This window comes from Pavona decussata, unplaced genomic scaffold (assembly GCF_977016875.1).
Source record: "Pavona decussata unplaced genomic scaffold, jaPavDecu1.1 SCAFFOLD_237, whole genome shotgun sequence".
NCBI lineage: Eukaryota > Metazoa > Cnidaria > Anthozoa > Scleractinia > Agariciidae > Pavona > Pavona decussata.
In genome coordinates, this window is record NW_028145642.1 from 2,069,593 (window position 1) to 2,095,612 (window position 26,020).

A 26,020-nucleotide genomic window follows, 5' to 3' on the forward strand; every position below is an offset into this window, starting at 1 on the left:
CCTTGCTTCGGACGTACTGCACTTTTTCCGTTCCGACCGGTAAGATAGGCCTTATCACGGTTTTCGACGCCATTTTGACGAGTAGGCAAACACGTCTGAAATAACAGTGTTTGTATGGAAATCCGATGTCAAATAATTTTCAAAAAACAGCGCTTCTGAGAGAGAGCGATGGAACTAAAACTTACTGGAATCGCGCTAAATCGCCCTAAAAACCACATAGGAGGCAAGAAATACACAAGAGAAGTAAAATGGGTGATTTGTATTTAAAAATTCGTTCATATTTTTAGCCTCTAAAATAAACCGTTTTTCTCCCATACAAATCCTTATATTTTTCAACCGTTGCGTAACTAGCGCTCATATTTCGAGCTTGGGCTACCTGTGCTAACTCGAACAGATTTTCGTGTTCTACTGTAAATGTAAACAATCCGGAATGAACAAGTAAAAAATTCAATGTTGCGAATATAACGTACTATCTGCCGGTCGAAATTTCTGCTGTACATAATATACATGGGCTCCTATGTTACGATCTTCGGGCAATCAAGAATTTCAAACTGCTGGTGTTCTCACAACAGGAATCTTTGGACTGTTTGGATTGTAAGGCTTCACGTCGCGGAGTGTAACATGAACTCAGAATTGCGAAAATCTGCTGGCTCAGACATCAAGCGATTGCAGGAAATGGTGAAGCGTTTGGAGGAACAAAATGCACAACTGAAGAACACCGATTTTACCTCGAGCCGGCGGACTCCCAACAACAAGGCTATGGGTGAAGGAAATGTTGTAAAGGTCAAGCTAAGTTTGGATGATGTCCCGCTATTGGATTTGAATACAGTGGTTGAAGAAGATGAAGATACATGGCAAGTAAATGATTTGTTCTCTAAACTGATTACGTTAGAATGTCGATGAAGTGTTCTCGAACACTGAAGGGCGCCAACAATTAAGTAGGAAATGTTGAAAATACTCAAGAGATTTAGCACTAACTACCGAGTAACTTACACTCAACCCATAAAGGTTAGCCTTTAGTTAATCACAGAATTAACAGAATAATATAAACAAGACTTAAATGTGATTGAAACATTGGACATATTTCTCTTTAACCAACGCCATCTTTCATGGCCCGGCCGGCTCCCGAGAAAACATGATGACTTCAGATCCAAGTTAAATCGTTCCTCTTCAATTCTAAATTGGACACTGTAGTGAGTGTTGTGAAGGAATCATACATCCCGCACAAATTTCATACCATTCAACTAAGTCCTTTGAGGCATATGAATCATTTTGATTTGTATGAGCAGGGAATTTAAAATGTACATTTTAAATTTACCACTTAAAATGAATATACATAAGCTCAAGGTTAGGTCATGTAGTTTGCTAGAAAATGAAATTTGTCATTTTGAAAGGAAAACTTCCTGTGCTCGTTGCCCGGGGTAGCAAATCGATAAAATTCGATATCGAAAAACCGTTGATAAATCAATATCAATCAATAAATTGAGGTTAAACGTTATCGATTTTATTGATCAATAAAAATCGATACTCACATGTTGGTGAAGTTTCAACGTTATCAATTTTAATGGATTTATCGATCATTATAGAATCAGTTGAAATTTGGTATTAATTTGTTAGTTGGTTTGGCTTTAAAAGCTATGTTTGTAGAGGTAAGTTTGATTGTGACTCTAATTACGCAGATTTAGAAGGTGCAAGCAAAAACCCCATAACATAGGGCGCCTTCAATTTTTCAGAACTGGCCGCGCCAAACTGTTGAATTCGTAAAGGGAATGTAGGGTACCAACTTGAAGGATACGGTTTATGCTAGCCCTTGGAATTTCTTCACTGAATACCTACATGCATGCAAGTTTCGGAGTGACAATTTTTGACCAGATTTTGCAAGCTCATTTATATCCGTTGTTGATTTCATTTTGATAAATTGTAAGATAAACTAGTATCAATAAATTTGATATTTATATATAACGCTAATTGAAAAAATTGATAGTTATCGATTACTCACAACAAACCCTTTTATCGAATATTATCAATATTTTCCAATATGATTAACTTACATTTCTATCGATTTTTATCAAAATATCATTGATTATCGATTTTATTGATTTGCTACCCCAGGTCGTTGCTACTTTTGAGGGAGCCAATCCATCTAATAGTAAGGCACTGTAAAATTGTAATTTTCAACTACCAACATCCTTGCTTTCATTGGTGTTGGTAATTTCAGATGCAAGGCATAAAATGTTTCCTCTTTAGATAACCAATCTATTCTAGCATGTCATACTGACCAAAGTGGCCAAAAACTATACCCTGCTCAGCCATCTCAAATGTATGTGTCAGCAGCCATTTCCTCCTTCCCTTTCTTTGGTTAATTATTTAATGCCAATGTACTGAATTCTTTTTTTAACAGCTTTATTAACTAATTTCTTTATTATTTCTTTATTATTTATCATTTATCAATTCCTTAGTAGACCAGGTATGTACTTCCTTGAGCAATGCCATCACTGACTATATTCAGGGCCAATATACGTGATTATAGAGCTAGAACTCAGATTAGGCTTTGCTTGTTCTTTTTATCACTGGAAAGGAAATTTTTTTTAACATAATGAATGAATGAATGAAACTATATTTAACCCTCTGATCTGGTTGAGGCTGTTTAGGCCTCTAGCAAAATACATGCTCATGTGCTGAAAAAGAAACTAATAATATGTGAAGATAATGAAGACAAATTCCATTTTGTAGTGTACATAGTTATATTTTTGATCCAAGCCCACTTTTATGGTGCTAGTTGGTTTGTATGGCCACCTCCGAAACAAACCTGATGTGACAAGGAAGGGTTTTAAGATGTCAGGAATAGTGGAGGCTGTCACTAAGGAACTAGAACCAGAAGATCCTTTTCCAGATCTTGTCACAGATCATTAAGCCATTTTGAGTTCCAAAGCTCTTAGTTTCCTTTATGGAGCGAACTCTAGTTGAGACACGGCTTGATAGAATTTGAATGAGTTACTTTCTTGTCAGTGTATCGGTAAAACCTTGAGGGTGCAGTAAAACAGCATCTGTGAAAATTATTTTCACAGATGCTGTTTCAGTCTAATTTGTGTTTTGTAGGCATAAATTTAGTTAAGCTATGTTTCAGCAAAGTGTCCAAATTTTTTTGTCCGAAATTTGTCCGAAATGAGATCCAAAAAAATTAGTGTCCAAAAATTAACAACCCAAGGTAAAGTATCCAAAATTTTAATGGTTGAAATTTTTTGCAAGTAATGTATGTGTACTCATCAAAACTGCATGCATTTAATTTCCTAACTTAGAATATATTATGAGTGTTGCATTTGAAGGACTGTTACCTGGCAGTTGCCTGCAGAAATGTAATGTTATTAATCAAATTTTAAAGGGAAACTAACAGAAAATTAGTCCTGAAACAGAAGCACTACATGTACACTGTTTTTCTTGTTCACCAGTAAATAATTTCATGCAAACATACATCACTTACACTGGTACTTTGAGTTTAAAGCCTTCTAGGCAAATTATTAGACCAAAGTTGGAAAAACAGGATTAACAGACAAGATATAAATATGGTGAAAGGAAATTGTTTGTTAACGAATTAGAAAAATAAATGTGAGGTTTGTCTTTGATGGCGACTTCTATCCTGTATTTTGAATGGTGATATATGATTATTAATGTTTATTCCATCCTTATTGTAGCCAGAAGATACTGTACATTACAAGAGGGATACTATATTCTGTACTCTATAATTTGGGTAGCACTCCAGTAAATCCCTTAATGCAATTAATACATGTTAACAAAACGATACATAATGTATGTAATTTAATAGATACATGCATACATGTATATAAAATATTAACATATTAACTTGGATAGATAAATAGCATGCACAAACAAGTGTTAATCATTACTAGTGGCCATTTAACTCTGTGGAGACCCTTTGGTTTTAATGGTGTTTTTTCATGAAGGAATAAAAGGGAGTTGGAGCAAAAAAAAAGTATTATTGGACAAGAACTATAACATGGGAATACCTAGTCCTTTTACCCTTTCTTATGAAGGGACATAATTTTATTAATCAAGCATAATGACCATAAAGATTTCCTTCTGAAAATCTGTGACAGTCTAACGTCAGAGCCATGTTATTGAGCACTAGTCCAGGAACTGTAACAGTGGATTGTGTTACAAGTTCATTATAGTGTATGTTACGAAAAATTGTTGCGTGACCGTATGCTAATTTAGTCTAGAATATTCTCGCATATTTAATTAGTTTTGCATCATAGTGACTAAGCAGTTTCTGAAGCCGTTTACGTATGATCCCGTAAATAGATTTATATTGTAATGTTACTTTATTTAGTTGCGCCGGAAAGTTCTAGAATCTTACGCTCATTAGTATATAAGGAAATCGGTTTAGCTTTTAGAGAGGTTGTTGTTTATGAGAAGAGAGTACGTGTTTATTGAAGTGTGACAAAGGTCACGTGTAAAGTTTGGCAGAGGCCGTGTTTATTGAAGTGTGACAGAGGTCGCGTGTATATTTGGCAGAGGCCGTGTTTAATCAAGTGTGACAGAGGTCGAACTGTAATTTACAAGCCTAGCGTGTGCTTGTTGTGAAGTTTTGTGTTGAATTTGCTACGCTCATTTGGAATAAATAACCTTGTTGTTGTTCCGACAACCCTGCGTTCTGTTTAGACTACGAACTATTCGCCACTCACAAAACGAACTCGTGACATTGGGGGCCTGTCGCTGGAGAGTGGAATTCAAGGAACTGTTTGTTGTCTACCGATAACCAGGAAAGGATCGCAACTCGGAAGGAAGTAACTGTGCCGTGGAAACAAGTGGTAGCAAGTGAAAGAGCCTTGGAATTCTAACGCTGTCAAATGGAGAAACTTATGCAACTTGGTAAGGAGTTTGGACTGGAAGGTGAAAAGCTACTCGAATTTGTGCGTGAACAACAGAAGTTGGAAGAAGAGAAAGAAGAAAAACAAAGACGTGAGGAAGAAGAGAGAGCAGAAAAACAAAGGCAGTTAGTAAAGGAGCAGAAGCTCGAGGAAGAAGAGAGAGCAGAAAGGCAAAGACGTGAGGAAGAAGAGAAAGCAGAAAGGCAAAGACGTGAGGAAGAAGAGAAAGCAGAAAGGCAGAGACGTGAGGAAGAAGAGAGGGAAGAGAGACGCAGACGCCAGGATGAAGAAAGGGAAGCGAGACGTCAGGAAAGAGAAATTAGGAAATTACAACATGAAGCTGACCTCATGAGACAGAAGGAAATTGCTGAGGCCGCCAAGAGAGAACATGAGTTAGAACTTGCTAGGTTAGCAGCAACGAATGGTGATGGTCGTACCACAGAGAGAGATGATAGAGCTAAAGCGCCGAAACTTCCAGCGTTCGTGGATGGTAAAGATGATTTGGACGCATATTTGCAGAGGTTCGAGAGATTTGCAGATACAGCCAAGTGGCATAGAACTGGATGGGCATCAAAGCTCAGTGCTCTGTTGTCTGGACGAGCACTCGAAGTGTACTCCCGCTTATCTGAAGAAGCAGCTAGAGATTACGGTAAAGTCAAGATTGCGCTGATGAAGAGATATGATCTCACAGAAGACGGCTATCGTCGTAAATTCAGAGCGTCTAAGCCGGAAGTTGACGAAAGTCCGGACCAGTTTATCGTGCGACTGGACAGGTACCTGTTACGGTGGCTAGAGCTTTCGGATACTGAGCGAACCTTTGACGGTCTAAAGGACTTGATAGTGAAAGAACAGTTTATTGACTCCTGCCCTAAGGATTTGGCCATTCACCTACGAGAAAGGGCACCTGAGACCCTAGCACAGATTGCGAAGATCGCTGACCAGTACTTAGAGGCCCATGGTAAGCATTTGTTTAGCCCAGTGAGCAGGAAGCCGGTATTACCGCCTGAGAGGGAGGAAGCCAAGAACACACAGTCTAATTCAACAGCCCTCCAGTGCTTTAGGTGTAACGCTCGTGGTCATAGAGCCGCCAACTGCCCAACCATAGGAAAAAGGTGTTTTCTGTGTGGCAAGCAAGGACACGAAGCTAGAAACTGTCGATCAGGTGGACGGAGATCAGGAGGACAAAGTAAGGATGGTAACCCTGTGCAACGTGGTCAAGTGAGCGCCAGTTGCCTAGTTCAGCAGACTGAGAGTAAACCCTCAGCGGAAGAAGTTAAGTCCTGTATTAAAGATGAGAAGCTGCTGTTAGCCTGTGGTAAGAAGATTCCATTATTGAGTAGTGCCTGTGTTGAACCTTTGTCTGGAGTGAGAAGTAAAATGCCTGTAGTGAAAGGTAGAGTTGGAGAGAAGTCTGTTGATGTCCTGAGAGACACTGGCTGTAGCGGAATAGTTGTAAAGAAGGATCTTGTGTCTGAGGATCAGTTCACTGGCGACTTTAATGTTATGCTGCTCATCGACAACACGGCAAGGAAAGTGCCCATTGCAAAGATTGACGTTGATACACCTTATCTCAAGGGCCAAGTGGAAGCGCAGTGTCTTCCCGATGCTGTTTATGATTTAATTGTTGGTAATGTACCAGGCGCGAGAGCTGCTGACGACCCAGATCCAAGCTGGCAAGATCATGTGCAAGAGGCGTGTGCTGTAACCACGAGAGGTCAAGCAAAGAAGGCCGGAGAACGTATCCCATTGAAGGTACCGAGTACGAAAGAAAGTCCTGTAGTTGATAGAGAAAAGCTCAAACAAATGCAAAATGATGACGAGAGCTTACAAAAATATTGGGAGCGAAATGATGTAGTTGTGAGAGGCCAGGCTGAGATTTCATTTGAAGTGAAAGGTGGAGTTTTGTACCGCGTCTACAAACACCCTTACGTGAATAATGGTAAACCCCTGAAGCAAGTTATGGTTCCTGTGCAGCTGAGAAGTCGGATCATGGAACTAGCTCACGGATCGCTCATGGGAGGTCACATGGGAATAAAGAAGACGGCTGATAAGATTCAAAGCGCATTCTATTGGCCAGGTATTCAAGGGGACGTGACTCGTTACTGCAAGTCATGTGATGTATGGCAGAAGACGGTTAACAAGGGTTCTGTAGCGAAGGTTCCCCTGGAGAAGATGCCATTAATTGACAAGCCGTTCAAGAGAGTAGCAATCGATCTGGTTGGGCCTATTAGCCCCCCGAGTGAAGACGGTCATAGATACATATTGACGTTGGTCGACTTTGCAACCCGTTATCCTGAAGCTGTCCCGCTCAAAAACATTGATACGGAGACTGTGGCGGAAGCGTTGGTGGATATCTTTAGTCGTTTAGGAGTGCCTGAAGAGATCTTGAGTGACCTCGGCACGCAATTTGTATCTGAGTGTATGAAGGAAGTGACACGGTTGTTGAGCATTAAACAGCTCACTACGACTCCTTATCACCCTATGTGTAATGGCCTGACGGAGAAGTTTAATGGAACCATGAAGAGTATGTTAAAGAGATTGTGCAGCGAGCAGCCGAGACAGTGGAATCGTTATATCAACGCTTTATTGTTTGCATATCGTGAAGTTCCTCAGGAGTCTACTGGTTTCTCGCCGTTTGAGTTGCTGTATGGAAGAGCTGTCAGAGGGCCGATGTTTATTCTTAAAGAGCTCTGGACGAAAGAGTTGGAGGAACCTGAAGTAAAGAACAGCTACCAGTATGTGTTTGAGCTACGTGAGAAGCTGGAAGATACTCTCAAGCTTGCGCATACTGAACTTCAGAAAGCCCAGCACAAAGGCAAGCATTACTACGATCGTAAGGCTAAAGTCAGAAGGTTTGCACAAGGAGATAAAGTATTAATACTGCTACCGACCGACCATAACAAGCTTCTAATGCAGTGGAAAGGTCCATTTGAGGTCAGTGCAGTAGTGGGTCTCAACGATTATAAAGTGTGTGTCAAAGGAAAGGAGAGAGTTTACCATGCCAACCTACTAAAGAAGTATTTTGAACGAGAGGATTCTATACCCGTTGGAGCAGTGGCTGTCGAAGTGAACGCTGACACTAGTAAGAGCGGACATGCTGAAAGTGAAGCAGAAGAAGTTGATCCTGTGGATGGTGTTGATTTTTTAGAAATTGGTGGATATGTCGCTAAAGAGTCAATCAAAGATGTGGCTACTGGAGATAACCTTACTGATGAGCAAAGAGCAGAGTTCAAAGACCTTGCAAGTCAGTTTCAAAGCTTGTTTACAGAAGCTCCAGGTACTACAAGTTTGGCTCAGCATCATATAAAACTTACATCCGATCAACCAGTCAGATCAAGACCTTACCCAGTACCGTATAGCCTGAGAGAATCGCTGAAGAAGGATATTACAGACATGATGAAGATGGGAGTTATAAGAGAGTCAAGTTCACCATATGCCTCATCTGTCGTGGTTGTTAAGAAAAAAGACAACACAAATAGGATATGCGTGGACTACCGGAAGTTGAACAAATTAACTGTGTTTGACCCTGAACCTATGCCGACTGCCGAGCATTTGTTCCAGAAGTTGAATGGTGACAAGTATTTCACAAGAATTGATTTGAGTAAGGGCTACTGGCAAATTTCTATACCTGAGGAAGACATACCGAAGACCGCTTTTGTGACGCCTGACGGATCATATGAATTCCTGAAGATGCCGTTTGGTATGATCAACTCCGCAGCGACCTTAAAGAGAGCCATGAAGAAGCTATTGCATGGAATGGATAACGTAGAGTTTTACTGGGATGATATTTTGGTTCACACCCGTACGTGGGAAGAACACATCAAGATACTACAAGAGTTGTTTACACGATTATTAGCAGCCGGAATGACCATAAGACCGACTAAATGTCTTTTTGGAGTTAACGCTGTTGACTTTCTCGGTCACCGTTTGGAGGGAGGTTTAATTGGTCTTCATCAAGACAACGTGACAAAGATTAGAGATGCTCCAAGACCTACTACAAAGAAGCAGATAAGATCGTTCATGGGTTTAGCCGGATATTATCGAGATTTTATTCCCAACTTCGCAGCCTTAGCTGCCCCGCTGACAGACCTCACGCGCAAAGGTCAACCGAACAAAGTCGAATGGGGCGAGGCACAAGAGAAAGCCTATCAGAGTATTAAGGCCCTCCTCACAAAAGAACCAATCCTGCGGCTGCCAGATCCAGAGAAAACCTACTTTCTGCGGACTGATGCCTCCGACAGTGGTATTGGTGCTGTACTAATGCAGGAACATGATGGCAAGCTGTTCCCCGTTTGCTACGGTAGCAAGAAATTATCAAGTGCGGAGCGTAATTACTCAACCATTGAGAAAGAGTGTTTAGCCATTGTGTGGGGATTCAAAAGGTTTCACCTGTATTTATACGGAGTTCCCTTTGTACTGCAAACTGATCACGAACCACTGAAGTATATCAACAGTGCGAAGTTCGCTAATGGACGGCTCATGCGTTGGGCTATGTTTCTTCAGAGCTACAACTTTAGAGTTGAGGCTATCAAGGGATCCGAGAATGTAGGAGCAGATTATCTGAGCAGAGTAGAGGAATAACTTTAGAGACATTGGACTACCTCCTCTCTTTGCACAATTTAATTAATTTTTCGTCGTTAGTAGAAATTTAAGAAATTTCTTCTCAAGAGGGGGTTATGTTACGAAAAATTGTTGCGTGACCGTATGCTAATTTAGTCTAGAATATTCTCGCATATTTAATTAGTTTTGCATCATAGTGACTAAGCAGTTTCTGAAGCCGTTTACGTATGATCCCGTAAATAGATTTATATTGTAATGTTACTTTATTTAGTTGCGCCGGAAAGTTCTAGAATCTTACGCTCATTAGTATATAAGGAAATCGGTTTAGCTTTTAGAGAGGTTGTTGTTTATGAGAAGAGAGTACGTGTTTATTGAAGTGTGACAAAGGTCACGTGTAAAGTTTGGCAGAGGCCGTGTTTATTGAAGTGTGACAGAGGTCGCGTGTATATTTGGCAGAGGCCGTGTTTAATCAAGTGTGACAGAGGTCGAACTGTAATTTACAAGCCTAGCGTGTGCTTGTTGTGAAGTTTTGTGTTGAATTTGCTACGCTCATTTGGAATAAATAACCTTGTTGTTGTTCCGACAACCCTGCGTTCTGTTTAGACTACGAACTATTCGCCACTCACAAAACGAACTCGTAACAGTGTATTTTACTTCTTAAATAGGTTATATGTGTCTCCGAATCATCCTCCATCTGCAGAACAGAAAAGGATTAGTCCTTACAAATATTTGAAAGATAACTTGGACATACCAGAATTAAATAAGGTCAGGGGATCTCTTCTGGCAAAACTGGAGTCAATTGCTGCACAAGAAGGTGAGCTTCAATTCACATGTACATGTACTGAATGTGCTAACTAACGAGTGTGTACCCAGTAGTGAATACTGTCATGCAGTGCCAGTGTCTTGGGATTTTTCTTTTTTTAAACAACTTGGCCTTTACCTTTATTGAGTTTGCAAAGAAAATCAAGTCACAAGTGGGATTTTTTTGAGTGGGTTGTTTGTGGGGTTCATGTACTTTAGGAAGCGTAGCCGGATTTACTTGTGCACAATGTAACTATTTAACCCCATACCTAAGGTAGTATTGGTACACATGAAGCACTGGAGGTTTCCAAAAATTTTCACATTTTTTCGAAACATTCCCTAAGGAAATGCAAACATTTTAGACAATGTTACATTTTTTCCATTGATTGTTGATAGTTGCAAGATTTCTTTTTATTTCCTGTAATCAAAGACTGCTGAATATTTCCAAGGATCAAAGGAATTAAGATTTTTTGGCTATCAAATAAAGTTAGTGCTGATTGTTTTACCATGTTTAAATACGTTTTTCATGTTTATGTAAATTTAAAGCCCAAACCACCAGACGAGTTCAATTTGTTGTCTGTACAGTAGCTAAAAATAAATTAATACATGTATGGTGGTAAATTTTACGAAGCTATCACTGAATACAAATGGTAAGGATTTTTCAGATAAAATCAATAAGTCGTTAACCTTCTGATTGGTTGGTTAATCTTCACAGCTTACTTGATAAATGTCTACATACCACTGAGTTTTGTTAGTTAGGGCTGATAACTTTATTTGACTTGACATGTACCATTATGCATTAATTATTTTAAGCAGAAATGTTTACTACAAGCAATAGGAAACATGAGTGTGGAAGGCAGTGTGTACATGCATGTGTGACATGGATGTAAATGTATCAGTTAAGACCAACAAGCATGAGTCAGAATTGTCCATGCCAGTTGGCAGGTATTAGCTAAATAAAAGCTCATGATTAGAACTTGTTTCTTTTACAGAAGCTCTGTCTAGATCTCCTCCCCATGCCTCAGTGGATGGTCTCCATCGCCGTCATTCAGCTACTGGCGATGACAGTCAGTACAGGCTTCATTGTTTGAATATTTTAGTCCTTTAAAGGACATTATTTATTAATATAACAAAACCTTTCCCTTTGAAATCAATAATTGCCTCTCAGTTGCTCCTGGCTGAACATACATGAGGAGAGAACAGCTGTCAATCCCTCTTGAAATTCCATTCTTGCGACGATATGATGTAAATCGCAAGTTTATAATTTCACATAATAAACTAAATGAAACCACCCACAATGTATAAATTAATATAATTTCTTTTCTTAATGGCAGAACGATAGACTTTCATGGTTTTGACTTGCATTCCTTGGAGAAAATTTGGTTAAAGTACCCCTAACGCCTTAAGTTTTTTTTAATTGAAATAAAACTCTTTTGTTTTTGATCATTTTGGCGAAAAATTTTTGGCCAGGCTAGAGATCTCATAAAATAGAACAAAGGTACATACATGTACAAAGTAATTAATTTTACTATTTACTTTTCTGGCCAAATGTTCAGAATCAGCATGCAGTCTATGAAATCTGACAAGGAATGTTATTAGGCTGAATTATCCCGGTTAATGTATAAAAATAAGTTAATTAATAAGTTAATTAACGCATTTTTTCTTTTATTATTTTAGTCTCACCATTTTTCTGTATACATTTTAGATTTGTTTATTCCATTTTGTACATCAAAGGCTGTAGTTTGACAGCTGAAGGTTCAGATTTCTTTTTTTAATAATTTTTGTAAAGAACATTAAATTAAAATAATATTTTGATATGTCTTATCCTGGCTATGCATCAATTTTTAATGTATTTTTTATTGGAATTTATTTTACCTTGCACTGTTTTTGCATTACTAGCTGTTATTTTCAAACTTAAATCAATTGTTCTATTTATTTAATAACACATTTCTAGGCTCAATTAACACTTCAGTACAGTTGAGTGATGATGATGACGATGAAGATATTCAGGTTAAACCACAAAGACGTGTTCCTCTTACTACTGCAAGCCACGATGATTCAGATCTGGTTGTAAAAGGTTGTTAATTCTTGCAAATTTGTAACATTTTTAGGCTTGAGTGACAGACAGAAAAATGAGTTAATAACTATCAGTAATCAAAGATTTTAGGTGACATGTTTGAAGGAAACATAAGAAATGGGCAAATACCATAAAGCAGCTGTTTGAGCAAGAAGGGAACATGACACTGTACAGTGGACTCCCAACAAACACTCAATGGAAACAGAAATTAGTTTGGGAATTAAAGCAGGAAATTCCAGAAAGCCAGAAGTAAATTATCGTAAACAGCCACCAAAGGGATATTAGTTTCTGTTCAAGAAAGAATATGGCTCAAAGATTGGAGGAATGTACTTTTAGTTCCAAGGCTTTGTATGTGTGTGTTTATTCCAACATGCCTGAACAAAAAATTAAGACCTTTGAAACAGGGTTGCTATTAGCAGCTGGCAGCAACTACAGTTAATACAACAACAACGGAACACATTGTTTTTTTATGGCCAGCTACACTGTGGCATTTTCCTTCTTGAGCCAGCTTCTCCAAAACCAATTTACACTGTACAATGACCCAACTACAAAATAATGCAAAACAATGTACTTTTTGTCAGTTTTTCATACAATTTAAAACAGGTTTAGCTCAATACAATGTAGATGTGAATCTGTAAGTTTAAGAATTCTGCCCACCCCCCCCCCCCACCCCCCCACTCCCCAACCACAAAAAAATGCCCACTGGTTTTGTTGTATTATGTGTTGTTGTTAGTGAGTGCATTAGTAAGTACATCACCTTGTTAATGGTGACATTGATTGACAACTGTTTAACTTTTATGACAGGACCACTAAGGAGAAGAGGAGGTCCTGCCAAGCCAATGACAGGTTATAATGAACACCTTAAATTTTATTAATACTTTTGTATAATGTTTTTAATGAAGATAAAACAAAGGAAAATAAAAGTGGAACCATTTAGGATAATAGTGAACCACAACATAAATACTTGTACTATATGCGTCATGCATACTCAAGATTTTCCATGTCCTCAAAAACCAACATTTCCAAATTCTAGTCAAATCTGGATAGTACTCTAAGTCAATGAGCTCAATGCTAGATATCACTGATGCAAATTAAAATAATGTTATTTACTTTGGGGCAGTGCTGTCAATAAGTTTTGAAGTAGACGTCCCAACTGAGAAAGTAGGCGGCAGCCTACTTTTCGAGTGCCAAAGGCGCGAGCCTCCTAGGGGGGTCTGGGGGCATACCCCCCAGAAAATTTTAAAAATTTAGATGCTTGGAAATGCTATTTTCAACGTTTTCCAGACTGTATTTGGGCCTTTATAAGAACAATCAAAATTAAGACTATATTAACCATATTCTAAGCATTCTTTTCATCAAAATCTCAATCACTGGGTTTACCATTTTAGGAAAGAGTGAAATAATAAATCTTCAACTGCTTATTCAAAAAAATACATTCAATGTTTTAAGTTCATGTTGTCCTTTTGACTTTGCCCTTTGGCGACCTGGTGTACACTAATTGGTAACAATACTGAAGTTAAAGTAAGTTGTCCATATCAGATTCATATAAATTATGCACTGTCTTCTTACATGCAAAAGCCTGGGATCTAGTCCTGTGAAAATGTCCCAGGCATTCCACGACGCTTCGATCACCTCGATCTGCTTCAACTTTTTATACTTCCACCGAAAGCGGGCGAAAGGTTAACACGTTTAAAACTCCTGAAATGTGCCTTTACTTAGACCCAGACGTTTGAACTGGATGTTTTACAATTATTTTTGCGTGATCTTTTCATTATTTTAAGCCGGTTTCTTGCTGGATCCTGTTCTCTGAAAATGTCGCAGGCGTTCCACGACCCTTCGATCAATTTCCATCGCGCATGGCAAAGTAAACACGTTAAAAACTCCTGAAATGCGCCCTTATTTCGACTCAGACGTTTGAGGCGGATGTCTCACAATTATTTTTGTTGAATCTTTTCCTTATTTTAAGTTTCTTACCAAAATTAACAGTAAAGTGAGACGAAAGTAGCCGGCCGAAGATTGGCCAGTAGCCGGCTGTTTTGGCCGGTTACCGGCCCTTATTGACAGCACTGTTTGGGGTGTATTGTTTATTTCACTAGGCCATTTTTCGAGTTGCTGTGAACCTCATTGTGAAAGCGAGGCTAAGTGCAAAGCTTTTCATATGAAAATTAGTTTTGTTTGCATATGAATGAAAACTAATTTTCATAACAAAAACTTTGCACTTAGCCTCGCTTTTAAAATGAGGTTCAAAGTAACTCAGAAATGGCCTATCTATTATTTATGTTGCATTGGTGTTGGTGTTTGGAGTTGCTTCGCATTGAATTGAATGGAAAATATCTGTTTTGTTTTATTGTAAAAAAGCATCGCACACACACTGATGCTTCATCTAATGACCTTGCAGGTTCTCAGAGCCCCAGAGCAGTTGTTGTTGATGATGACGATGACAGCGATGATGATAATATCCGACGCACACCACAGAGGCGTGTCCCTGCTGTTCCAACTTTTAACTCCCCAAACTTGGATGACTCCAGCCTTGTAGTAAAAGGTATCTGAAAAATTAATAGAATCATGCTCTAGTTAACATCTAACTACTTATTGTTTGCTATTAAAGTAGTGCCCCTTTGATCCAGGCAGTGTTTAGAGTAATCAACATGTTGTTTTTGACCTTTTTAGTGAGTGAGGTGTGATTGCAAAGATTACTTGAAAATCTCTGCTTTTCTGACTGACTTTGAATGGCAGGATAGCGATTAATTGCAGTGTGTGAGCTTACACCTCCATAGGATTCTCGCTATGCATAAAAAATTCTCAGAAAATCTAAATGATTTGTCTTTGATGGTGATTTAATTTCTTATAGTGCCAAGAACAACCGCCGGTTATGCGTGACTGCTTGAATGTTAGTGTTCAGTAATGTTGAGTGAATGAGAATGATGTATTTTTCAGTAAGGCGTCGTTCACACTTGGTGCCCGGGCACTGTGCCCAGGTACCGGTATGAAACTGTGCGTTGTTCAAACTTCGGTGCCCTGTTTTGAATCCGTGTTCACAATCGGTGCCCAGTACCTTGTCAGGACATTTAAACTTTCGTGTATTTCACGATCGCGATGTATCGAAGGCGCATGCATTTCTTAAATGTACAAATAAGCATGTTATATGCTGTTTGTACCTTTTTGATGATGTTCTTCCACATGAGGAAATTACAAGATGACAGATACAAAGAAGAGAGACTAAATTTTGCCCGCACTTTTACAACCACCTGCCTTTCAGTTGCTTGCAAGTTGTGAGACTTTCTGTCAACAAAGGAACCCACCCACCCACCCGCCTTCCGCCATTTTGAAACTGAAGGGCAGGTATTTGTGGGTGAAATAACTGCTAGGAGCAGGGGTTTGTGGGTAAAGTTCTTGGGCACTCGCTAGAATCGTGTACAGACTTGTGCCCGTGCCCGATTCAGTGCCTAAGTACAAGGTCTCCACCTAGTACCTGTGCCCGAGCATCGTGCCCAATTATTGGCACAGGCACTAACAAAACGTTGTGTTCACATTGGTGCCCGTCAGGCACCGTGCCCAGGTACAGTGCCCGGGCACCAAGTGTGAACGAGGCCTAAGTGATACAGGCATACTTGATTACCTTCCGATAACTAGTTTGGATGCTCTGCCACTGAGTTACAGGTGATTGGTGGGAGGTAAGGCCATTAAACTAGGCTCATGGGACAAACATCCTACATACTGCTAGGATTGGAATGTCAATGTGTGGTATATGTGCAATGAAAGGAAATGTGATGGAATATCTTAAGCCTGGTGAATAAATGAGGTTGATGTATTATTCATTAAGTTACACAGGCATACTCTGAAAAAACATGTTGAGTGAGTAATTGTAAATCTTGTGATAGGTCCACTTAAAAGAAGAGGAGGCTCACCACACCCAAGAGCATCAATTGGTGAGTTTGCTGCATACAGTCATAAATACACATACAGTGAAACAATACTGAAGAGAACAGTGATGGGAAGCTGACAAGTTTGCCAATCTGCTGATTCCAGATTATCTACTTTAAGTGGTTGAAAAAAAAAATGTTCAATAATGGTGTTTGTTGAGTGCATTCTCTAAAATATTAATATTCTTATGTCCTTTACATGTTTGGTTTCACCCTGTGCATTCAAAAAGAATGATTGTATTTTTCAAATCACAGATATGATAATATGCACATTGTAAGAAATGGGCTGATTGTGAAGCCATTTCAACACACAATCGACAGTTAATTTTTGCACATAAAATGTGTCTAAGGAGGTCAACACAGGATTACTGCGAAACAAATCCTGTCATTAGTTAAAGAGAGGAGTCACACGAGTTGGTTGTGTACTGTACATCCTTACTATGGATGCAGTGTCATGCTATTTCATGTCCCAAGCTCACCCCCCAAAGTAGGAAATCTAAACATGTAAAGGGCTGGTAGCCTTTTCATTAACTTGCCTGAAGTTAACTCTCTTAGACGGCTGGTGATTTTTTTTTTCAGTTTCTTCACCAATTCTCTTTGCTTTCTCCAAAATGATGAAAATTGACATCACAGGAAGGGAAAAATTTGTATTTTTTTACCCACACACCATCAATGTCCTCCTAAAGAGTTAATTTTTTGTGAAATATTGGCACCAGTTATTTATTCAGTAGACCTATTTAGACAAAACATAACCACAAAAGATTTCTCTAGTGATTCGTCTTCATCATTTTTGAACAGCAGCAGGTCATGACTCAGGTCCTCACTGTCACAAAGTTTGACAAAAAATGTGAATTGTAGAAGTTTTTGCTACAAACGTCCTTAATTCTAGATAACAAGTCAGCACTCCTAAGCCTCAAGTACAGTGTGCACAAACTTACAGCAAATGACTGAGAATGCAACAGTGCTTAGTGGCACAGTGGATATGTAGTGCCATCGAATATTATAAACTTGCATAATTTTATGCGAATTGACATGTGTAGGTAACAGCTCAAGAAAAAGTATAATTTTAATATATTACTTTCAATATTATTGACAGATGCAGTTTCCTACGTGGATAATGACGATAGTAATGTCGTTATGCCACAAAGACGTACGCCAGTATCTCAAGATAATGAAGATCTTGTTGTCAAAGGTAAGGCTCCTGCATCATTGTTCCTTGATTTACAAAAAAGGCAGAAGAAACATTCAGAAGCAGGTCAGGTGAATGGATCAATTCAATTCAATTCAATTCAATTTATTAAAGCACATTTTTCACGAAGGTAAGGCAAGAATGCACTAGCCCGCAAATAGCATAGGCTAATCTAGGCGGGTAGTGCAGTTGATTAGTATATATTTACAGAATATAATTTAAAGATATACCAATAATTAATGTGTAATAAGTTAAGTAAAAAATAATGACTGTCTAAATTAAAATTAGGAAAGTTTCATATTAGCTAATCATACCACTGATATTTGAAGTTTTTAATCAGAGTGTTGACGTCAACATAAATATCCTCTTGATCAAGAAGTTTTAGTAATCTGGTCTGAAGGCATTTCTTAAAGGAGGCTGTAGTTTTTGCACGGAAAGATTCCGGTAATTCATTCCAGATTTTACAACCTTATCTCGAAAATGAGTGGCTCAGTTGTGTCAGCTTTGATCAGATGAATCATTAAAATCTGGTTCAGTGGCACAGTTTTTAGTAATCATTATTAATGCTTAGTATATTTATATTTCCTACATGTGCTTATTTTATGGGTTTCTTTTTAAGACAGTGAGTGTTTGATTTCTGGTACAGTCGAACCTCGATTATCCGGACTTTTCGATTATCCGGAATTTTTCCGATGGTCCCAATTTTTTCGTGAATATTAATTACTGTAGTTGTGATCTTGAAAACTAAAAGTCGTGAAAAGCCCAATAATCCTTTCAAAAGACTGTTGAAACAGCGTATTATCCTGTGCGCTTTTCAAAATTCGCAAGTGCGACGAGACAATACCTGAACTAAAAGTTTTTATTTGTAAATACGTACAGGCTGTGTAGATTTCATGATTAAAATGATGTTTTCTTTGCTGTAACCTTTTGTTTACATTTCTATCTCATTAATATTCATATTTTCGATTATCTGGACTCTCGATTATCCGGACTATTTACAGCTCTAGGTCCCGACAAGTCCGGATAATCGAGGTGCGACTGTATTATGTTGGTGCCTCCCGTATTAAAGTGATGGGGCTGCTCGTCAGAAAGTTTGAAAAGAACCGTTAAAAGGACTGTCATTTTGTGGGTGTGGCATGAATTCGTTTTTACACTGTACCATGAAAAGGCCAACCTAATGAGGGTTAAGTTTAATAGATTGAAACACCCTGAGTGGTACCAAACCACATAATATAACTGGTAAAATCCCTTAAAAGGTATGGTGAACACTGTCAATATTATCTGGGAGTTATCTCCCTTGGGGATGGAGAGGAGGGGAGGGGGTGTTCACTGTTGTTTAAGGGAAAAGCAAAGGAAATGGTTGACATCATTGTAGTGCATACAAAGTGTTATAAATTATATTTGGTATAATTATAGTTTGTGGGCATAACTGCGGTAGGTGACACTACAATTCGTAGTTTGGTTCATATAACGAGTGCTGGCGTTGTCAAGCAAGTGTGATGTAGCATTGAATTACTGATATGAACAGCAGGGTGTAACAGATATGTCAATGTATATCATAGGTCCATTGAGGAGACGAGGACCCGGGAATCCGACACCTAGACAACCAATGGAATCTGGTTAGTTTAATAAAATTTAATGTTTATTAACAAAGTGCAATCAATAATTTTTCCCTGGCTCTTGAGTGTTTGGTATTGTCATGAATTGAAGTTCAAGAGATCCATCCACTTTTTGTAAATGAAGTTGGAAACGACCATATTGTCGCTGTTATGCAGTATGCTTATAAAGTGGAAGTAACTTTTTGGTAGCGGTATCAAATGTTCTTGGTCCTCTGCCACTGGTACATTGCCTGTAAGTAAAAGTGCACCACTTCATCAACCCACAAATAAACGTTCCTAACAATTTTCTTACATGTCGCCCGATTTCAACAACATCAGAAACAAAGGGACATTAGTTATTTTGAGTACATTTAGTGTAGCACTCCAGATTTAGATTTGGAGCACTTACCATTTACATGGAAAGCCCGGAAATTCCGGTTGGAAAGTCAAATGATGCGCGTCGTTCCATTTGTAACAGTTCTGAAATTATGGGCTCCCGGTCAAAGTGATTCGATTTTACTGCTCCTTCTGGGATTTCCAGTTCGTGCTGTTACATTTTGCACATTATTCGTGTCGTCTAAATCATTTCATATATATACCGAAAATTTCCAACCACCGGTAGTTTGCGTAAATGGTAAGCGCTCCAGACCTCTTTAGCTTTTTCGTCGAGAACAACGTGGTAATTTTTGGTGCATATTCACGCCTTTAATATAAGTGGTTTGTATTCATTGGAATTGGTTTGAATGATAACCTTGGTTTTATCTGTGCAATCGATCAAACAAGCGTAGTATTAGTGAAAGAGAAGCATGTTGATAACACGCACCAATGAATAAACACACAAGTGCAATTATTTCTCACTGTATTATATGAATGCACAAGAATTGTTTAAAGTCACATGAATCACGCATTAATTGTCCATGTTATGGCAGCTCCTGTGAGAAGAAGAGGTGGATCACCGCAGCCTAGAGCATCATTTGGTAAGCATGTTGCTATAGTCACACGCTGGTGCTTATGTCTGGTTTATCAGTATTAATCTGGAGATGTAAGGCTACTCTGTGCAGTTTCCCAATTTTCCTGGCCTATTGGTGCTAGTGGGTATTTCTCAGTTCCCAGGTACATGGTTCGTACAATCTTGAAAAGGTCTTGAATTTTAGTAGTCGTCTTGAAAAGTCCTTGAATTCGGTTAAGGTCCTTGAAAAGTACTTGATTTCTTTATTAGGTCTTGAAAAGTCCTTGAAATTTTCTAATTTGTTTATTCCATATCACATTTTTGAAAAATGAAATGATTTTGCCGGGTAAATTTGTGCATTGACGACTAATAACTGGCGATAACAATGGGACAAATGGTCGGTATAACTCATGTAAGAATACATGAAGCGAACTTTGATCTTTGCCTCAATTTCATGTACGTCTCACCAGATCATGTGGGTTTGTCCACCACATGCGTTTGTTTTCAGGGGCTGTGTGATCAGTCGCGTGTAGCGTTTTTTTAAGCGAGGCATTTTTGATTTTCTCTTCGTTTGCAATTTAAATGAGAGATCAGCAAATGTGTATTTAATCGTAAATGGTTTACTGGTGCAAAGTTGAGCTGGGTGAAAGGATTCAAAGGCGATAAACATAAAACCATGTGTTGTCGGTTTGTAATGAAGAGATCAACATAGAAAGCATGGGAGAAAGCGCCTTGAAGTCTTACATGAAAGGGGAGAAACACAAAAAGAAACGCTGGAACTGGATATAGACTCACTTGTGAAGTCAACAGAAGATTTGAGTGTCAAAGCTGAAGAAACTGGGCAGCTGACTCTTGCCAATAAGTCCAATGCTCTTTAATAGAAAAGCAGCCAAAGATAAGTCTCCTCAACTGCAAGAAGTTGAGGACAAACTAAATGGAAAGTTGGAAGCTCTAAAAGGCTGCTGAAACATAAAAATTTTATCATTTTTGTTGAACAATATTGTATTTAATTGCTGTATCTGCATTTCAAAATTTATTTCTGTACCTTAGACGTAAGTGCAAGTAAAATAGCCAGTGGTTGATCATTTTACAGAATTTCATTACATAGACTAACTTCATCAACCAAGGCTGAACTATTTGAAAACCAGAAATAAGTTATGACTGAATTGAGTGTTTTAGGTGTAAAAAGGGGACGAAAATGTTGATATACCGAATAAACATTGGTCCTTGAAAACTAGTTTTTCTCCTTGAAAAGTCCTTGAATTTTGTTTGTCTGAAGTTGTACGAACCATGCAGGTATGTTAGTGGTAACTGTGCAAGGCTACCTCACAGATGTAGACGAGGAATATGCGGTGCGTGGAAAAGACTAGAGAATATAATAATGGGCATAAATCGAAAAGAAATAAACTATTAATCATTGACGATAATATTAATTTTATTTGATGTTTAACCTGGAACAGATACAACTTCATATATGGATGATAACGATGACGATGGTTTTGTTCCACAAGAAAGGCCACAGAGACGGGTTCCAGTATCGCAAGACAATGAAGACCTTGTTGTCAAAGGTAACACTTCCAACATTTTACATCTTCAACAGTGTACCGATAGTATAGATAACGGGTGCAGCCACGTCTGGCTCAACAGACTCTTGGTAGAATACGGACTGTTTTTCATTTTATAACGGTACGATCAGTAGACACTTTCTAGGCACCCAGTCTTCCACCTGCGAAGGTCGTTTTGCTCTGCTTTGTTTGATCGTGTGATAAGCTCGTTAATTTTTTTTACGTGAATAGGATTGTTGTTGTACACAGCACAGTCTGTCAGTGGTTTGTTAACCAATCTTGTGTGACTGAATGACTGACTGACTGACTGACTGACTGACTGGTGGACATATAATTATGATCATTATTTGTTGTATTATAGGTCCACTAAGACGAAGAGGAGGAACACCAAAACCCAGACAGCCTGTAGCTACTGGCTACGGTAAGGAACAGACTTTTAATGTCAAAGTTTTCTTAAAGATCATCATTATGAAAAGCATTAAGTCAATTACGTTCATAAGGACAAACATGTAATTTTCTGCGTGTCGATGGCATATTTGTGTCTAGGCTTTATGGCCGCTGTGATTATTTTACTGGCAAAGCGCCGACCCCGTTTTTATCAAATGTTTCCCTGTGGTGACTATTGATGCTTGTGCGGATTCTCCGGTCCATACAACAGATGAGTAGGTAGACAGATCTATCTTGGATCAATCTGCCACAGATGGTACATGGAAGAGAGGTTTAGGAAGAGGGCGCTGAATCCTCCTATCTCTTTTTCCTGGGACTGCCTTGTTAACCCCAACCAAAAGGCTTTGTTCACATGGGCGAAAACCTTTTTGTCTCTTCTTAACTTTAGGTACCCCCCCCCCCCCCAAAAAAAAAAAAAAAATAAAATAAAATAAAATAAAATAAATGAATAAATAAAAAATAAAGGTTCAAGTAGATCTCTTTTTCACTGATACCAGAGGTAATTATTAGCGTGTTTAATCGACCGCGACAAGACCGTGGCTTAACCAAAAAGGTTCGGTGACAAGCAGCCGGAATGGTTCTAGACGAGCTTTGCGCATCTTGTAACCAGCGGTCCGGCTCAATGTTAGCAGCTTTCTTCCTTCTTCTTTATATTTGGTCGCTCGCTCAGGTTACGCGTCTTGGTGCATTTCTGAAAAATAACCACATTCACCTTCCTGCGGAATTTGAGTCTGGAACGAATGAGTTCTTAGCGTATCTACTGAGTAGGAGCGTCAGCCTTGTACTGAAAAGATGTGCAGTCCTCAACACCACATTCGTATAAATCGTAGGAAATCTTGTTGTATACAAATGAGTGTTTAGGTTTAAAAATTGTCTTCTAACAACTGTAAGAATACCCGTAGGTTTCAGTGGCCAATCAGGTGACCATGTGCCAGTGAAGACAATAATGTATATTGAAGCATAAAAAGACTGTATTACTGAACATTTTCTTTTCTGTATGAAATAAATGTAATGGTATATTTCCAGCCTGGTGAATGAATAAGAATGATATATTTTTCTAGAAAGTGACACAGGCATACTCGGAAAAAAGAAATCCGAGTGCTCCTATCAGGATTCGAACCTAAGACCTAGTAATCGGAAGGTCTTAGGTTCGAATCCTGATAGGAGCACTCGGATTTCTTTTTTCCGAGTATGCCTGTTTCACTTTCTAGAATAATACATCATTCTCATTTTCTTTTCTGTATGTCAAACCAAACAGGCATGGTTGAAAACGATGAGGATTACAAAGATGTTGAACCAAGAAGACGCGTTTCATCACCTAACAGTTATTATCAAGATGATTATAATGGTAAGTGAGCACTTTGTATTGGGTGCATTGCTATCTTGTATTCAGTCGCATCTATTACGTGTGGCGTAAACCTAAGATGAATCAGGTCTGCCGGGAAATTACAACAAACTCCATAACGCCATAAATGAATAAATACTGGGATGTACATGTAATGTCTTTAATCGTGTGGTTTGGTGTATTTTTTGTGAAATAACTTTGTAGATGAGCTGAAGGCAATTTAGTCAACATTGTTTGTCAACGTTTTACACTGTATAACTTGGATATGGTCTCTTATCATTCTAGGTTCTTATCAGCGAGATGAACAGAGGTCTAATAACGACATTCCCATAGTAACAGCAGGTAAATACTTGTCAGCTAATTAATATAATACTGTTGTTTCTTTGAGATTTTGTCTTGTAAGAAAAAGTCCAAATAAAACAGCCAATAAAAGCACTTTGTACTTCTTTCTGCTGTGATTAGTGAGAAGACGTGAACCAAGCCAAGTCAAGAGACGGGAGCCTGCTCGGCCCAGAACAGCGGAGGAGATTGAAGTACGTAGGCGCAGTCTACCACAAGCCCCCACACAAAATAGAGGTCTTATAAGCTCGTCTGGTAGGCACACCTCTCCACAGTCGCCTTCTCCGAGGAAACCAACACCCAGAACTGGTCAACTGGCGGCACCCAGGTATGGAAAATGGTGTACGTGTACTGCTCGGCTAACTACCTTTGCTTGGACGTAACAAAAAAGGGCGAGAAACAAGGCTACATGTGAAACTGCAGGATCCCCGTGGGATTAGCTAATCCGGCCCGCCATCTCAGTCTTATGTTGTATTTCAAGTCTCCTGCCTTGTCAGTCTTTAATGTATCTTAGTGTATAGTGGTTTAACATTTAAGCCGTACGTTGGTGTCACCATGCTCACATCTATAAACTTTTGGCAACAACTCAAAAAACAATGACATAACGGGCTTAGTTTCTAAAGAAACTGTGGTGCTGCGTCGGTGGGGGGAGTGTAAGCGATTGTTTGGTTTGTCAACAAATTGATCACCGGAAACAGATTCGAGTGCTCAGTCTCCCTCCGTCAGAGCGGATTTGTTCTGTCGAAGGGGTATCGCTCAAAACGTCAGCATTCGAATCTCGTTATGGTGGCCGCTTGGTAATTGGCAACCGTAGAGAGATTTGAGAGTTGACGTCTCGAACTTTAGCTCTCCAGGCGGAGGCCAAATTACCTTTTCAACTTAGCTGATAAAACTCAAAAAACATGTTTTATCGATAAATATGATTTCTGTTCGTATTTGTTTTCCAAAGGAGAATTCCAACACCTCGAGGAGTGAGTCCAGCCAGATCTAATGACAGTGATGGTTGGAGTGAAGGATTTTACTAGTGTTACGCTGAGGACGGTACAGTGAGAACTGCGGAGAATCTGCCGTGTGTCCAGGGGCATGTAAAAATGACGATGAGCGAATTTACTAGTGCTGCCCTGCGCATATCAAATCACAATAATAACTGGAGTGGAGAATATCACCAGTGCTACCCTGTGTAAGGAACGATGATACATGTAACTGCGCAGAATTTGACCCAAGTCAGTGCTCGTTTAATAATAATGCCACGTGGAATGATGAATTTTTCTAGTGCTACCCTGTGTATGGGGTACCATGGAAACTGCGGAGAACTTGTTACGTGTTCGTAGCTGGAGTAAAAGAGTTTACCAGTGCATATGGAGTCGAGTGACGTTTATCGTGTTTCCAGGAAGGAGTTAGCTTTGAACAAGGGTTTGCTCTGCGGTAGAAGGGATAGTGAGGGAAAAGCGATTCACTAGGTATACCAGTGCATGATCGAGCAGCTGGGAACACTGTGGTTTTACATTATTAATATCCTATCATTCTTATAAGATGTGGGGCAAGTGCTCCAAGTCTTTTGGATACGGTTTTACGTGAACGCGGTTTAAATCGAAAGAAAGCAGGGGTATCCTGTGAAGATATTTAAACGTTTTTGCTTTTTAAGCCTTGCGTATGGCATAGAGTTTTGAGATAGTTTTATATTTTGCAACGACCTCCCCCCTCCCCCACCCCCACGAAAAAATAAGCCAAATGACATTTTCCGCCAAAAAATTATCATATTATTATATATATGCATTACCAAACCAATATAATTTATGAGACAGTTGTGAAGTTCAGACTTTTATTGATCGATAACTTAAAAAGTGTAGTTAAAGGGGAAGTATCATGGGGTTTTTGATATCTTTTGTTAAAAATGATGAAATAAGACCTTCAATCAGCTGCCAAATAATTCTAGAGGAATTCGAGAGGAAAGAAATCAACTCAATTCCTGAAAGGAACAACTTGTGATCTGTTCTAGCGCATTCTGGAAACAAAAATGCGAAAACTTGAAAAACATTAGCCTAACATTTTTCAAGTTTCAATCCATGCCGGCCCACTCTGTCTTTGGCCAGAGGCACTAATCGACAGTTTTATTGCACTGGGGTGATAATTTATAACAAACTTGACAATTATTTCGTTGTTTCTACTGACAGACAAACATTTTTGAGTTTTGAAATGACAGCAAATTTTCGTGATACTTCCCCTTTAAGTTCATTTTAAACAGTATTGTCGGTCTTCTTGTCAATCATAATTAAAACAAGACAGTTACCGCAAGACACCAACACCTCCAACTCGCAAAAATAAACCTACCACAAAA

General features: G+C 38.9%; 2 protein-coding genes across 2 annotated transcripts; both read left to right on the top strand.

The window, feature by feature from the left end:
- The first annotated feature begins 526 nt into the window (after positions 1-526).
- Positions 527-24,935, top strand: LOC146457871 (uncharacterized). The gene is made up of 16 exons (XM_085091567.1): positions 527-854; positions 10,115-10,263; positions 11,243-11,317; positions 12,205-12,327; positions 13,132-13,173; positions 14,726-14,869; positions 16,209-16,256; positions 17,347-17,442; positions 19,002-19,058; positions 19,967-20,014; positions 21,447-21,554; positions 21,913-21,972; positions 23,257-23,346; positions 23,629-23,685; positions 23,806-24,010; positions 24,632-24,935. Exons 1-16 carry the CDS (start codon positions 622-624, stop codon positions 24,705-24,707), a joined length of 1,611 nt encoding a protein of 536 aa, XP_084947693.1. The 5' UTR covers positions 527-621; the 3' UTR covers positions 24,708-24,935.
- LOC146457872 (uncharacterized) lies at positions 4,190-9,470 on the top strand. The gene has a single exon (XM_085091541.1). The coding sequence runs from the start codon at positions 4,869-4,871 to the stop codon at positions 9,468-9,470; it is 4,602 nt and encodes a 1,533-aa protein (XP_084947667.1). The 5' UTR covers positions 4,190-4,868.
- Positions 24,936-26,020: the final 1,085 nt, after the last annotated feature.